Source organism: Arvicanthis niloticus, chromosome 3, assembly GCF_011762505.2.
Source record: "Arvicanthis niloticus isolate mArvNil1 chromosome 3, mArvNil1.pat.X, whole genome shotgun sequence".
In the NCBI taxonomy this organism is placed as follows: domain Eukaryota; kingdom Metazoa; phylum Chordata; class Mammalia; order Rodentia; family Muridae; genus Arvicanthis; species Arvicanthis niloticus.
This window is the reverse complement of record NC_047660.1, coordinates 76,581,071-76,594,620: the sequence shown is the minus strand read 5'-3', so window position 1 is coordinate 76,594,620 and position 13,550 is coordinate 76,581,071. Positions and strand designations below refer to the sequence as shown.

At 40.5% G+C, this 13,550-nt stretch overlaps 1 protein-coding gene across 18 annotated transcripts in view; it reads left to right on the top strand.

The window, feature by feature from the left end:
• The window catches only part of Kcnma1 (potassium calcium-activated channel subfamily M alpha 1), a 691,955-nt gene that overhangs the window by 434,268 nt on the left and 244,137 nt on the right, over positions 1–13,550 (top strand). Inside the window, exon 1 of one of the 18 annotated variants that reach the window (XM_076931254.1) lies at positions 3,756–4,150. The exons of the other annotated variants lie outside the window; for them this stretch is intronic. Within the exon in view, the coding sequence (XP_076787369.1) occupies positions 3,937–4,150 (214 nt within the window). The 5' untranslated portion in view covers positions 3,756–3,936. Of the gene's footprint in view, positions 1–3,755; positions 4,151–13,550 lie in introns of those variants that run through there. 18 annotated transcript variants of the gene reach the window in all.

Here is a 13,550-nt window from a genome sequence, read left to right as displayed (position 1 = left end):
CCTGCTGAGCTGGAGAATTTTTTTTAAACAATGATGTTGGTTTGTTCTCAGTATAAGGTATTGACAGATACTGACCCCAGGGCTTTGCATGTAACAGGTAAGCACCCTACTGCTTGGTTACAACCGTAGCTCTGTTAATTTTTTCTTTTATTTTTTCTTTTATTTTGACACAGAGTCTTACAAAGTTACCAAAGTTGACCTCTAATTTACTATGTATTCCTGGCAAACCTTGAACTTGTAATCCCCCTGCCTCAGACTTTTGCATAGCTATGAATACAGGCCTATACTACTACCAGGGTCGTAGCAAAACTGGAATTTAAATCTCTTAACCCAGATTTAAGCCTTTCTTCTTTTTGTTCCCATTGAATAGCTTTTTAATGAAAAAAAAAAAAAAAATCTGTGGTCAAACGAATGTACCATCACTTTTACATGGTCTGGGGAGATAGTATGACTTCATTGATGTGGCCAACCATATCCAAATCCATTTCTTCATCAATATTTTTTAATGGATGAATGAATATCCTCCTGTTCTTTTGTCATAACCACCACTCTCTTAAAGAAACAAATGTGGTGCAAAAGAGAAAGACCAGGTGTTTCAACACAAGGTCTATAGTGAAGGTCACCATTGCATTTTGGCAACCAAATGCTTTCAGAAACAAAGCCTCTTGGGACTCCCTGGGGCAGAGGATGCAGGGTAGGACATGCTGAGAGGATCAGTACAAAGTCTGTATATCAGTCGGGTTTTGAGTTTTCGTTCTTTTGCTATTATTGTTATTTTCTTCTGTAGACACATGTTCAGAGAGAGGAGCCATCACTTCTTGTACATGTGCATAAGACAGAGAAGTTTCTTGTAAGCATTCATATATTTGCTTATTTGTTTATAATTTTTTGAGACAGGTTGCCCAGGCTTACCCCAAATTCATAATCCTCCTGCCACAGCCTCCCTAGAAAGAACTGGGGCAGTTGGCTTCTCCCTCTGGGTCCTCCCTTTTTAAAGTTTCAGGAAACTCAGATTTATCAAGAAGGTTCTTTGTTATTTTTGGTTTTGTTTTGTTTGTTTGTTTGTTTGTTTTTGAGTCTTAGACTGGAGACTAGGTTTGAAAAACTTTTACAAACCATGAGCCCAAGATGAAATGCCTCTTCAATGATCCACATGGCATGAGCATCTCCAGATGCCAGTGACATCACCAAACTTACAGGAGTCGTAGGAAGAAGCCACAGACTTACCTCATGGGGATGCTGAGGAGTTGTGTTGTTGAGAGCAGAGCATCATATTGTCCGTTATGACAGAGCTTCTGTGAACAGCACATGGGGTTATCTGGCTTGACTCTAGAGCCTTGGTAATAGATTGAAGAAACTGCTGGGAGTAAGTTCCTGGGTAGGGAACAGTGCAGTTCTCCTTGTATTTAATCTGCACGGGGGATGTGCCTGCATCTCAGTGCTAGAGTGCTTGTCTACTGCAAAGTCCTAGGTTTGATCTCTGGTATTTCCAGAATAAAAAGCACTTAATTTATATAGTTATGTGTAGGAGACGTTATTACTTAATTTTATAGCCATTGCAATGAATTACTAGTTGTATCTATCTACTTTTATTTTGTAGCTCCATAAGCTATTTTGTCTGTCTGTTTATGATAAGTTTTTTGATGGTTTTTATTTTAACAAGTTTTGAACTTTATTAAATATATAGATCAATATATCTCATTAATAAATAATTCCCTCACTAGGTTTTGGCATCCTGTTCTTCTGTTCACATAAAACAAGTTGTGATGCTTTATTTTTCTCTATTCTCTGAAAGAACCCATAAAGACCAGTGTAATTCTCTCCATAAGTATTGAGAGATCTCTTCAATAGAAATCAACTCAATCTGAAGATTTTTTAATTTTGTTTTTGTGGGTTTTTTTTTTTTTTTGGTTTTTGTTTCTTTGTTTGTTTGTTTGATGATCTAATTGAAATTCATGATTTTAAAAGAAAAATTACTACTGCTTATGATTTTTACTTCTTGTATCAGTTTGTACTTTTAATGGAACATAATCCTTTCATTTGGTTGTCAAAATTGTATATATAATGTTTTTCGTATTTTTATTATTCCCTTAGTTCCCACAGGACCTACCTTTCTGTCCATCATTTCTGACTTCTTTGTGTTGCAGTTAGCTTCCTGACATTTTATGTCATTTTATGTACCTTGAAGGCTTTTTTTTTTTTTAAACCAAGAAAGCAGAGCCATTCATTTTATTTTCAGGATATTTGTTATGCTACTGTCTCTCTCCTAGTCCCTGGGCTCTGCTTATTTATTTATTTATATATATATTTATTTATTTATTTATACACAGACTCTTATTGTGTATCTTTGACTGGCCTGTAACTTTCTTTGAAGACCAAGATGGCCTTGAACTGACAGAGACTTGCTCTGCCCCTGCATGCTGGAACTAAAGGCGTGTAGCAACATACTTGGCTTTACCATCTCTATTCAACTGCCTCTCTGTTATTTAATCATTATGATCCAGAAATAATGTTAAGCCTTTTCTAGTAGGCACATCACAACATGTTCCACACACATACACATTTATGTAGCATATACATATGTACATAATCAGACCTGCAAAAAGAAGACTTTAGGCAAACTGTTAAGTAAATCACACTGTAGGAGAACCTTTCTATTCTTCCCTCTCCTGTAATTGGACCTCTTCTGGATGTCTATGTTTCTTTTCAGACTGGACAATCACTCAATAGCCACCACAATACTCTGTATGTCACAAATGCTTTACACTCAGTGGTTAGGTGAAGAGCTAGCCTAAGATGAAAATTCCACCTGGTTATTTTAACTCTCCTAGAGGTCTGGAAACAGTGATGGGGAGAAATTGTGGTAAGCTACAGGATCTAAGTATTCCCTTGTTTATATCTTAGTGCTTTCCCTCTTGCTGTGGCTGCTGTGTTTCTGTGTACACTTTGGTCTGGAGATACAGATGCAGTCTCCTTGGGTTGCCATAGCACCGTAGACTAGCTGGCTCAAAGAGCACAGATTTATTTCCCCACAGTTCTAGGGGCAGGAATCTGAAATCAGGATAACAGGGGAAGGGCTTCTCACAGAGTGCTCAAGTGGCAGAAAGGTGGATGGAATACCCTCACTGGTATCTCATCTTAAAAAGGCGCTAATTACATCCTAGAACTCAGCTTTCATGGATTCACCTAAACTCAATTCTCTCCTTAAAGTCAGAGAGAGAGAGAGAGAGACTGGAGCCAAGACTAGGTTAGTAAGGGAGTTGATGCTGAGGACAGGGAGTGTTAGGGAACAGGATAGGAACACTGATGGGGAGACCTCAGCCCACTGTCCTCTGGTAAGCCGAGTACCTTGCCAGTCTACTACTTCTTCGGAGGGGATTTTCATAATTGTGTTATGTTGGTAAAAGGAAGGTGTGACAGAAGAAATGGAGTCTTTCCGTTTTTCTCTCTATGTAGCACATGTTATAAAGAAGTTCTCTCTATTAGCTCTCCACCAGTGTCAAGTAAGGTCACATAAAAGAAGTGACTTGGTTGGTCCTAAGTGGCAACCCCTCTCACACCCTGTTCTGTAGCAGCTGATTTGAGGGATTATAGCCTTTTTCTCTTCCCATCCCCTAAGCCATGTCCAAAGGAGCTTACATGGTAATTCTGAGGATGAAGCTGATGAATAAGCTTGTAGGACATAATGTGTCTGAGCGTTCTCCCACCCTTCTCTAGCCTTCCTGATATGGCTGGCACATCTGAGTCCACTTGCATATGTGTTGGTGGTAGGAGAGGGCATAGGTGCTATTGAAACACACTGTGTTGTGACAAAAGAACTTGTCTGCAAGTCAGGTCAGAGGAACATAAACTCTTTCCAGATCTTTCTAGAACATCAGTTTGAGCGTGAATAGACCCAAAGGGAGTCTACAGCTCAGGCTCCTCTCTGCTTCTACCATGATCCCCAGTAAAATTCTGGTGCACCATCACCCACTTGGCAGCAGCACGACCACAGAGGTGCACGCTCCCAGGAGGCGTCGCAGGAAGTCTTTGGGGGATTTGTTCCACAAAGGCTACAGAGTGAGGTCTGGGCCAGCGGCTCCTGAGAAGGAAGAACCAGAGAACTTCTGGCAGTCACTGGTGGCTTGCAGCAGGGTTTGTGCTTCTTGGGGTAAGGTTCTTCCTAACTATAGTTGTTCTTTTAAAGTATGCCATATTCCCAGAGGCAATGCCCTTTTGTGGCATAGCATTTAAGGAAGTATTGTGGTGTATATGTATGCATGTATGTATATGTGTGTATTTATGTGTGATGTGTCTTTGTGTGCTGCATGTGAATGGTGTGTAGCTATGTGCACATGCACATGTATACAGGTATGACATGTGAGATGTGTGTGTATCTATGTGTCTGTCTGTCTGTCGCTCTCTCTCTCTCTCTCTCTCTCTCTCTCTCTCTCTCTCTCTCTCTCTCTCTCTCTCTGTGTGTGTGTGTGTGTGTGTCTGTGTTTTGGCAGATAGTAGCCACTTCCTTTTCCTGTTTGGTTGGCATACCAAAATGTGCCAGGCAAGACTGAAATTTCTGCCTTCTTTTTTAGTTGGGTTTAACTAGCCTCTGTCTCCTGAATGTTCTTGTGCTTTCAAAGAGAGCTTTGGGAAAAATTGGCAGGTGACTAGATCTGCATTTTTTTTTTTTTTTTTTTTTTTTTTTTTTTTTTTTTTTTTTTTTACTAAGTGGCAGTAAGTTTTAGTGTAAATAAAAAAAAAAGTTTTAGTGTAAATTTCAGTGTTTCCTGAAGAGGCACGGATGATGTTTCTTTTCAGACAAGCAATAAGAGCTGCAGTTTTCTTCCCTCCATCCTTTAGTGGGACTCTGGCAGTGCAGTCCTGTCTGCCTTGTGTGATGCTTCATTATCTGTACACGGCAAGAGCCAAACCTTTAGGCAGATTTTTCTTTCTCAACTACCTTCCAATAATAGGGATTTGGTTTTGTCTGGCCATCTATAATGCATAACAGTTTCAAATAAATGGCTTAAATTTACATTTTCAGACAAAAAAAATTTCCCAGTTTTAGCTCTATTTCCAGAACATCAGCAATACCAGAAGCTTCTTTAAAATGAAATATTGTCCCCTTGGAACCCGGCTTAGAATTCTAAGTGGATAGGAACAGCTCAAATAACCCTGCATAATCTAATTATGCCTAGCAAAATTCCAATTAACAAGCAAGTGGTGGGTGAGTCTAGTCAATCTTTTTCATTAGCAATGACAAAAAGGAAGTCTTTCAGATGAACTGTCTAAAGTCAAAATATTCATGTGACTGTGTCCACTGGCTTAGTTTTATTTTCTCTCCCTTTATTGCAAAGAGTTGCTGTGGGCTTCTGCAGCAAGCAGCATTGGTAAGGACCAGTGTGAAAATACTAGCAAGAGGGGTATGAGCAATGGGATGTTCAAAAGAAAAGAAAATGTTGCCTGAGGAATACTTAGTAACTGATTAAACCTATGGATTTAACTTACTCTCTGGTATGCTTCTGGCTTTTCTCTTAAAAACATTTCTCTTGAGTGCAGTCATCTGTTTTCAGGGGGCCATCGATACCCCTGTTCTTGGGAACGTTGAGCTGGGAGGTGAATGGGCTCCTGTACCCATGGAGCAAATGTGGTTCTTAGGAATAGGCAGGAAATGGTCCAAGAATCAAATAGAAAAACCAATTAGATGGAGATAAATGTGAAGATGAATTGAGTCATGGAATTGAAGGATGGGCTAGATAGACTGGCCACAGGCCTCTGGGATCTAGCCCTACAATGAACTAGGAGAAGAACACTCCAGAGAGAAGCAGAAAGGAAGGCCCAGTGCTGAAAAGGAACCATGGGATGTTCCTGATGCAGAGGCAGAGTGTGAGGGGCATTAAAATATTGTCCCCTGGGAAGCTAGCTTAGAGAACACCCTGAGCAAAGGACAGGCTGCAGAAAGCCCTCTAGTGCAAAATAAGAATGGGAGAATGACCACCAACGATGTGGAAATCATGTGAGGGTTTTGGCCAGGAGACATGTGCTCTAATCACTATCAGAAAAGCTCTTTGTCTTTTCTACAAGACAGCAGAGGAGCCTGGTGGGTTGATGAACCAAGTAAAGCAGAGAGACTATCTTTCAGACTCTTGACACAGTTAGACTTTACAGCAAGTTAGAAAACTCCAGAAGCAGATGTACCATCTGTGAGCCTTTGTTGACTAGTGCAGAGTGGTTAAAAACCAGCACGAGTATGTTGGCGAATGAATGAGTCACTGAATGGATCAATGGATAGGTGTCGATCCCACTGTGACTGTGACGGTGCCCTGATGTTTAGTATCTGTCAGACAGGAGTCAGGGCTGAGAAATGTAAAGAACCAAGCAGGCTGGACCATCACCCTGGGAAAAGGTCACTAAGCATGTTACACAGGCAAGGAGTGGTTTATATAACACATTATTTTGGCTGGAGGAATGAAGGTATGGGAGTGTTTGGGAGTGATAAACACAGGTCCTATACCTCCACCTAGGAAGGAGAGGCACGAGTTTAATGATAGGTTGGGATGAAAAAGAAGGCGAGTCAAGCAGCACCCAGCCTGAAGATACAAAGTGGACCAATAATGGCTGAGCTATGGGAAACTACCCTGGAAGGTCCTCCCTGAGCAGGAAACAGCCCTTTTCACTCTGGTGCTCATAGTTTTGATTTGTCTTCTAGTCTGCAAGGCCAGATGACAGTGACCTTGTCAGATTCTACAAAAATAATTGCTCTCCGGGATTTGCATGGGGCTGTAGGGATTGGAAACTACAGAGGTTTATTAGAACCTTCCAGCTTTGGATTTAAAGATTAAGGAGTGGAAGGGAAAGGGAGATAGGACATTGTAAAGCCCGGACAGGCTTTCTGCTTCAGGCCGGATGTGTTTGCTCATGTGACTTCTGTCCCGTGTTCTCTCAGGACCTCAAACCTACAGAATTTCTGGGATACCAGGGATCCGAACAATGAATGACTAATCAATTACCAACTTATCTGTTTATCTCTTCCAATTTCTCATCTAAGAGAGGGGCTTAAACTTCTTGATCTGAACTCAATTACTCCTGAGATTCTATATCCCCAGTTCTCAGGTAACTCTAACCTGGGATCATCCCTGGGCTACCAAATTTAACCCTTTGAGAGGATAACCATGACTTAGGGGCCTCCTTACCTGTAGCCAGTTGCTCCAAGTGACAAAATCTTGGTACAGGACTAAGAACCAAGGAAACTAGAACTACAGTCCTGATTTGCCACTGACTTCACAATGCCACCACAAAATTTATGAGTTAAAAATCTTAATATCAATGTAATTAAAAACATTAAAAAATGAAAAGCATCTCAAATCTTATATAGGTAATAGAACCATTGTTTTCATTTTATATGTTTTTTATTTTATATATTTATATGGCATAGTTTTACTGGGAAATATGTACTTTATGTTTTGTCTTTTTGAAAAACACATTTCCAAGTTGCTACTTAAAAAAAAAAAAAAACTTCTAAAAAATAATTGATTAAGAGGCTGGAGAGATGGCTCAGCAGTTAAGAATATGTATTGCTCTTACAAAAGACCCAAATTCAGTTCCCAGCACCTATGCCGGTGGCCCACAACTGCCTTTAGCTAGCTAGCTCCAGCTCTAGGGAGTCTCATGCCCTCTTTCTGACTCCTCAATTACCTGCATGCATATGAACATACCTACATGAAGACACACGTACCTAAACATAATTATAAATAAAAATAAATCTTTCAAAATTAATTTTTAAAATCTGCACATGTGGCTTACCTGTGCTCACATGCACGTGGTTATGAGGTACTCACATGCGTGTGTGGAGTGCCCACAGGAGGCCAGGGGAAGATGGTAAGTATCCTACGCTGATACTCCCTGCCCTATACCTCTGAGACAGGGTCTCTCACTGATGCTGTGGCCAGGTTGGCAAGCCCCACGGAGCTTCCTGTCTCTGCCTGCTTCCCACAGCACTGGGTTCCAAAAACCTGGGTGTAGCCACACCTGGTGTTTTATGTGGGTCCTTCTGCTCGTCCAGCAAACATTCCTACCTACTGAGTCATCTCCACAGCCCCTTGAAAACTTGTTATAGAACACAGAACTTACAAGCTGACCATCTTAACCACTTTTAAACATACTGTTAGTTCCATAGTGCTTTGCATCCTCACAAACATATGTCTAGAATATCTTCCAAACATTGAATTCTTTTAAATATATATAATGTTAAATAATATTGTGTATCTTTATATATCACATATAATATAGAATAATAAATATGTATTTTAATTAAAATACAATTGCATTACTTCTCCTTCCCTTTCCTCAGTCTAGCCCCTTCCATGTGTCTCCTCCTGCCTCCTTTCAACATTCATAGCCTCTGTTTCTTTTATTGTTATTGTTACATATATGTATAAGTACATACATGTATTAATACAGCCCGACGAGCCACTCCATTTAGTGTTACTTGTGTGTATATGATTTCAGGGCTCATCACTTGGATTTGGGATAACCAGTGAAGGGGCTCATCCTCTGGGAAGTCTAATTCTCCATCTTTCGACAGTCATAGCTTACCTGCAGTTCTTTGTCTAGGGCCCTGTGAGGTTTCCCCTTCTGTGTTAGCATGTCTACCGAGAATTGCTGTCATTTTTGCTCTGTTTAGGAAGCCATATTGTTGAGGCATAAAGGGTGCAGGTTCCCTGACATTTCTAGGAAACATATTATCCCAGATGACTTCCTAGATCCTCTGGCTCTTATCATCTTTTCATACCTTTTTTGTGATGCTCCTTGCATCTTGAGTGTAGGAGTTGTGTTGTATCCATTGGGCACAGGAACCCCGTGATTGGCTGGTCTCTGCAATTTGACACAGTGGTTTCCTGTAGTGGTTTCTGTCTGCTGCAAAGAGAGCTTTTCTGATAAGGGCTAAGAGCTACCTACATTTACCTGTGGGTGTAAGGACTGGTATTAAGAGTTCAGGTAGGAATTAAACAATTCCTGTTTTTTGTCCATCCTAGCTCCTGATAGCTGCCATTCTAATTTTTATGTCCTCCTGTAACTTAACACTACAAGCATGTTCCTTGTTACATGTTTGTGCGTGTGCAATATCCGTAAAGAAGATGTGCCACACTTAAGGAGAGCTACTTGTAGTGCTAAGCTGCTTTCCGTTTTCCTTAATGAATAATTTCACAATGAACATCTTTGCTCCTACAATATTTGTTGGAACATCCTGGGCTTTATTACCAGAAATGGAATTAGTTTGATTCATAGCGTGGAATTACTTCTAAAAAGCTTTTCTATCAATTTGTAATTCCATCCTCAAATTATAGGACTCTTTGCAGTCATCTTCTTAAACAAAACTCAAAGATACTGCTGGCGGTGTGTAATGAATATGGTGCTTATTGCATTTTGTGTAATGTCTTTTTTCTTCAACCTTTCAAAAGCATCTTCACAGCACAGGTATCGATTATAGTCAGCACATTGTACAATATGTCTCTTGAACTGATTCCTCTTGCCCAGCTGAAATTTTAGATCCAAGAGCTACATCATACCAGTTGCCTCTCTATGAGCTGCTTCTGCCCCGACCCCCCAGGAACCCTCCAGTCTCCAGTTCAATGAGATTGACTTTTTCAGGTTCAATGAAAGAGTGAGACCAGGCAATACTTACTTCTTCTCATCTGCTTATCTCATGTAAGGTCACATCCTCCCCATCCATCCAAACAGGCTTCTCTTCCCCTTCTATGCCTACACTGTATCCCATTGTGCACATGTACCACATTAAAATCCATCCATCCTACTGGAACATGGGTGGTTCTTATCTTGGCTCTCCATCTAAGTCTTTGGTCTGTTTTGATATGAGTTTTGCATGGAATACAATTTCTTCCACTTCAACCAAACATAATTGATTCAAATGGCTCTTTCCTAGTTATATTTCTGTTCCATGATTTTCTGTTTTGATATTTTGGGTATAGAGTACTTTTTTACAGTCAAAGAAATTATTTTTTTAAAAAATAACCTGTTTGATAGATCTCGTGGGTCCAGGTTAATTGAGACTGCTGGTCTTTCTATGGGTTGCCCTCCTCCTCAACTTCTTCCAGTGTTTCCCTAAATCAACCACAGGGGTCTCTGGCTTCTGTACATTGGTTAGGTGTAAGTATCTGCATCTGACTCTTCCAGCTGCTTGTTGGGCATCTTGGATGGCAGCCACGCTAGGCTCCTGTCTGTAAGCACACCATAGCATCAGTAATAATGTCAGGCCTTGGAGCCTCCCCCTTGAGCTGGATTCCAATTTGGGCCTGTCACTGGACCTCCTTTCCCTCAGGCTCTTCTCCATTTTTGTCCCTGCAGTTCTTTTAGACAGGAACAATTCTGGGTCAGAGTTTTTGACTGTAGGGTAGCAACCTCATTCCTCCACTTGATGCTTTGTCTTTCTACTGGAAGTGTCCCCCAAGATCTCTCAGACACTGAGCCACCAACCAGGCATCATACAACAGCTGATATGGGTCTCCAACACATATACAGCAGAGGACTGCCTGGTCTGGCCTTAGTGAGAGAAAACGTACCTAATCCTCAAGAGACTTGAGGCCCCATGGAGTGAGGTCTGGTGGGGTGGGACATCCTCTTGAAGACAGGGGTGGAGGGGAGGTTTGGGATGAGGACAGTCAGAGGGCAGACTGGGAGGGGGATAACGACTGGACTGTAAAAAAAAAGATATAACAACAACAACAACAATAATAATAATAATAATAATAATATAATAACAATAATAATAATAACAACAACAACAAAAAATTAACCTGTTTGGAGTACTAAGGATCTAGCCAAGGGCCTTACATATGCTAGATGTGTGTGTGTGTGTGTGTGTGTGTGTGTGTGTATGTGTGTTCTACCACTGAACTGTATCCCTAATTTGGAAATGACTCTTTTGCAGCCTTTTTATTGTTGTATAAGTTTTAGCTGGGACTCTTTGTTTTAAAACTTGTAGAAATTTGATCTTACCTCATAGTCATGAACCTGATATTTCCAAAGTTTTCTGCTTCTTTTCACCTCTCATTTTGGATGGATGGTCTCTTAAGTGTGCAAGTTTCATTGGTTTTCTGTGTTAGTATCTACATTGGATTTTAACTCAACTTGAATTGTTTTCAATTATGATAAAAAGTGACTGAAGTTCTTTCTAGCTGTTAACCAGACATCCTAAAAATTAATCTCACATTCAGCTTGTGATTATTTCTTTATAGAATACTAACTTCTTATATGAGAATATTGCTCTGCTGTTTACTCATCTTTCTGTACCCTCCCTCTCTCCTTCCCTCCCCTCTCTCCTTCCCACCCTCTCTCCTTCCCTCCCCTCTCTCCTTCCCACCCTCTCTCCTTCCCTCCCTCTTTCTTCCCTCTCCATCACACCCTCCCTTCCTTTCTTCCCCCTTTCTTTCTTCTTTTCTTTCTCTCTCTCTCTCTCTCTCTCTCTCTCTCTCTCTCTCTCCCTCTCTTCTCCCCCTCCTTCCCTCCCTCCCTCCCTCCCTCCCTCCCTCCCTTCCTTCCTCCCTTCCTTCTTTTCTCCCTTTCTCCCCTTTCTTCCTTTTTTGTTTTGTTTTTGCTTTTTAAGTTCAGGAATCACTGTGTAGCCCAGGCTGGCCTGAACACTCTATATAGACCAGGCTGGCTTCTTGCTCACAGAGACTTGCCTGTCTCTGCCTTCCAAGTGCTGAGTTTAAAGGCATGTGCCACACTACTCAGATTTGCTTGTTTTTTATTCTTTTGCTGTTGTTTTTATTATTATTTGTGCTAAATCAAACTTAGATGGTTAATGTGGCTTGAGTTTAGTAAGGTTTCTTTGTAGCTAAATAATGTGGTCAGTTTTAGTAATTGTTCAGTGGTTATTAAAGAATAGTTTACTGAGTGATGAGAGTGAATGTGTGTATAGGCATACATGTATCCCAGGATGTCCTCCCTGGAGGGAAGCAAGACACACATATTGGCACCTCTGTCTCTGTTCTATTGGCTTCTCCACTTCCTTACTTCGTTTTTGCTTTGTCCTAGGGATGATAAATTTAGATTACTGTTATTTATCATTTATCTTTAAAAACTCATTCCATATACAGACAACCAGTTGCTTTTGTGTTTTCTCTTACTGAATCTTATAGGCCATTTCTGCTAGAATTATTTTTCTTTGAGTCAACTCAGTATCTATATTACTTGGCGAAAGTCATTTCTTTGAGAACCATGAGGGGTCTGTCCCTTGCTTTCTTGCATCTATTGCAAGAAGTGTATTTTTACATTAAAAAAAAATTAAATGGGTATAAGATCTTTGAGTGGGAAGCAATCACTATATTTTTCAATTCATTACTGTTATCCACCTATAATGATTTCCTTTGTTAATCTGAAGTTCCAAAGTTTCTGATGTTTAGAGCCATTCTGACTCGTGCGATTTTTAGTTTCATAGGTACATAATCTAGTCCTGATTTTGTTTTTGTTTTCTTTACTATGACTTGCCTTCATGACTCAGAATTCCTATTAGTATTAATCTATATTGCTTTTCTCATATTTAATCATAAAGATGAAATAATGAGTGCTATTCATGCTGTTGACCATTCCCCCACCAAATCTCTGCCAGATGCTGACTGTTCTGTACTATAAGTAATAACGCATTATACTGTTCATTTCTTTTTAAGTGGCAGCTAAATAGCATGTTTCTCAAAAACTGAGTTTATGCACACAGGTAGTGTGCTGTGTGGGTGAATTATTGGCTTTATTGGCTTTTAAGTGACTCAGCTATTACTCAGATATAGGGAAGTTTGGAGCGGCATGTCAAAATAAAGCATGCTTCTTTAGACAGCATAAATAAATGTGTCAATATGGAGTGATGCATTGAAGGCTTAAAAAGAAAAGATCCAGAGGTTCCCAAACATCGTTGCTTCTTAGAGTCTGAACTTTAAATGTTCTATGCCCAAACTGTACCCCTATCAAGTTAGAATATCTTGGGCTGGGTGGCAAACTTTGTGCTGACTTTCACTCTTCAGCCTGCAGATGTAGCAGGATGGTGCAGGCTGGTACCTCGGTGTGATCTCCTAACCAGCAGCCCAGCCTCAGCTGAGAGGTTGTTCAGAGCACAGAGCATCAGGCCCCTCACAGACACACTCAGTCTGAGTGTAAACATCCATAAAGCCTGGAGCATTCCTATGCTGACTAGATTAGACAAGAATGCTTCCAAAGCAACTGTAGCCAACTAATTCCCCTGTGGTCTGTTTATATGAAAAGAATTGCATGGCCATGAAGCTGTACCTGCTTGTTTATATGTTATTCACAGCAAAATTGAGTCCTCGAACAGAAACTAACATATTTATTGACCTCTGACCTCTGTAGCCATGTGCATACACACACTACAACACACACTCACACGCAGAGAGATCCAAAAAGGCATCTTCTACCAACACCACCCCCACCTCCACCTTCATGATTTTGAACTAGCCCACTACAGGCCCAAAATCCGGTGGCAAGACCACTGAAACTAAGACAAAATACAAGTTTTCTTTGTAACATCGATTGTTTCCATG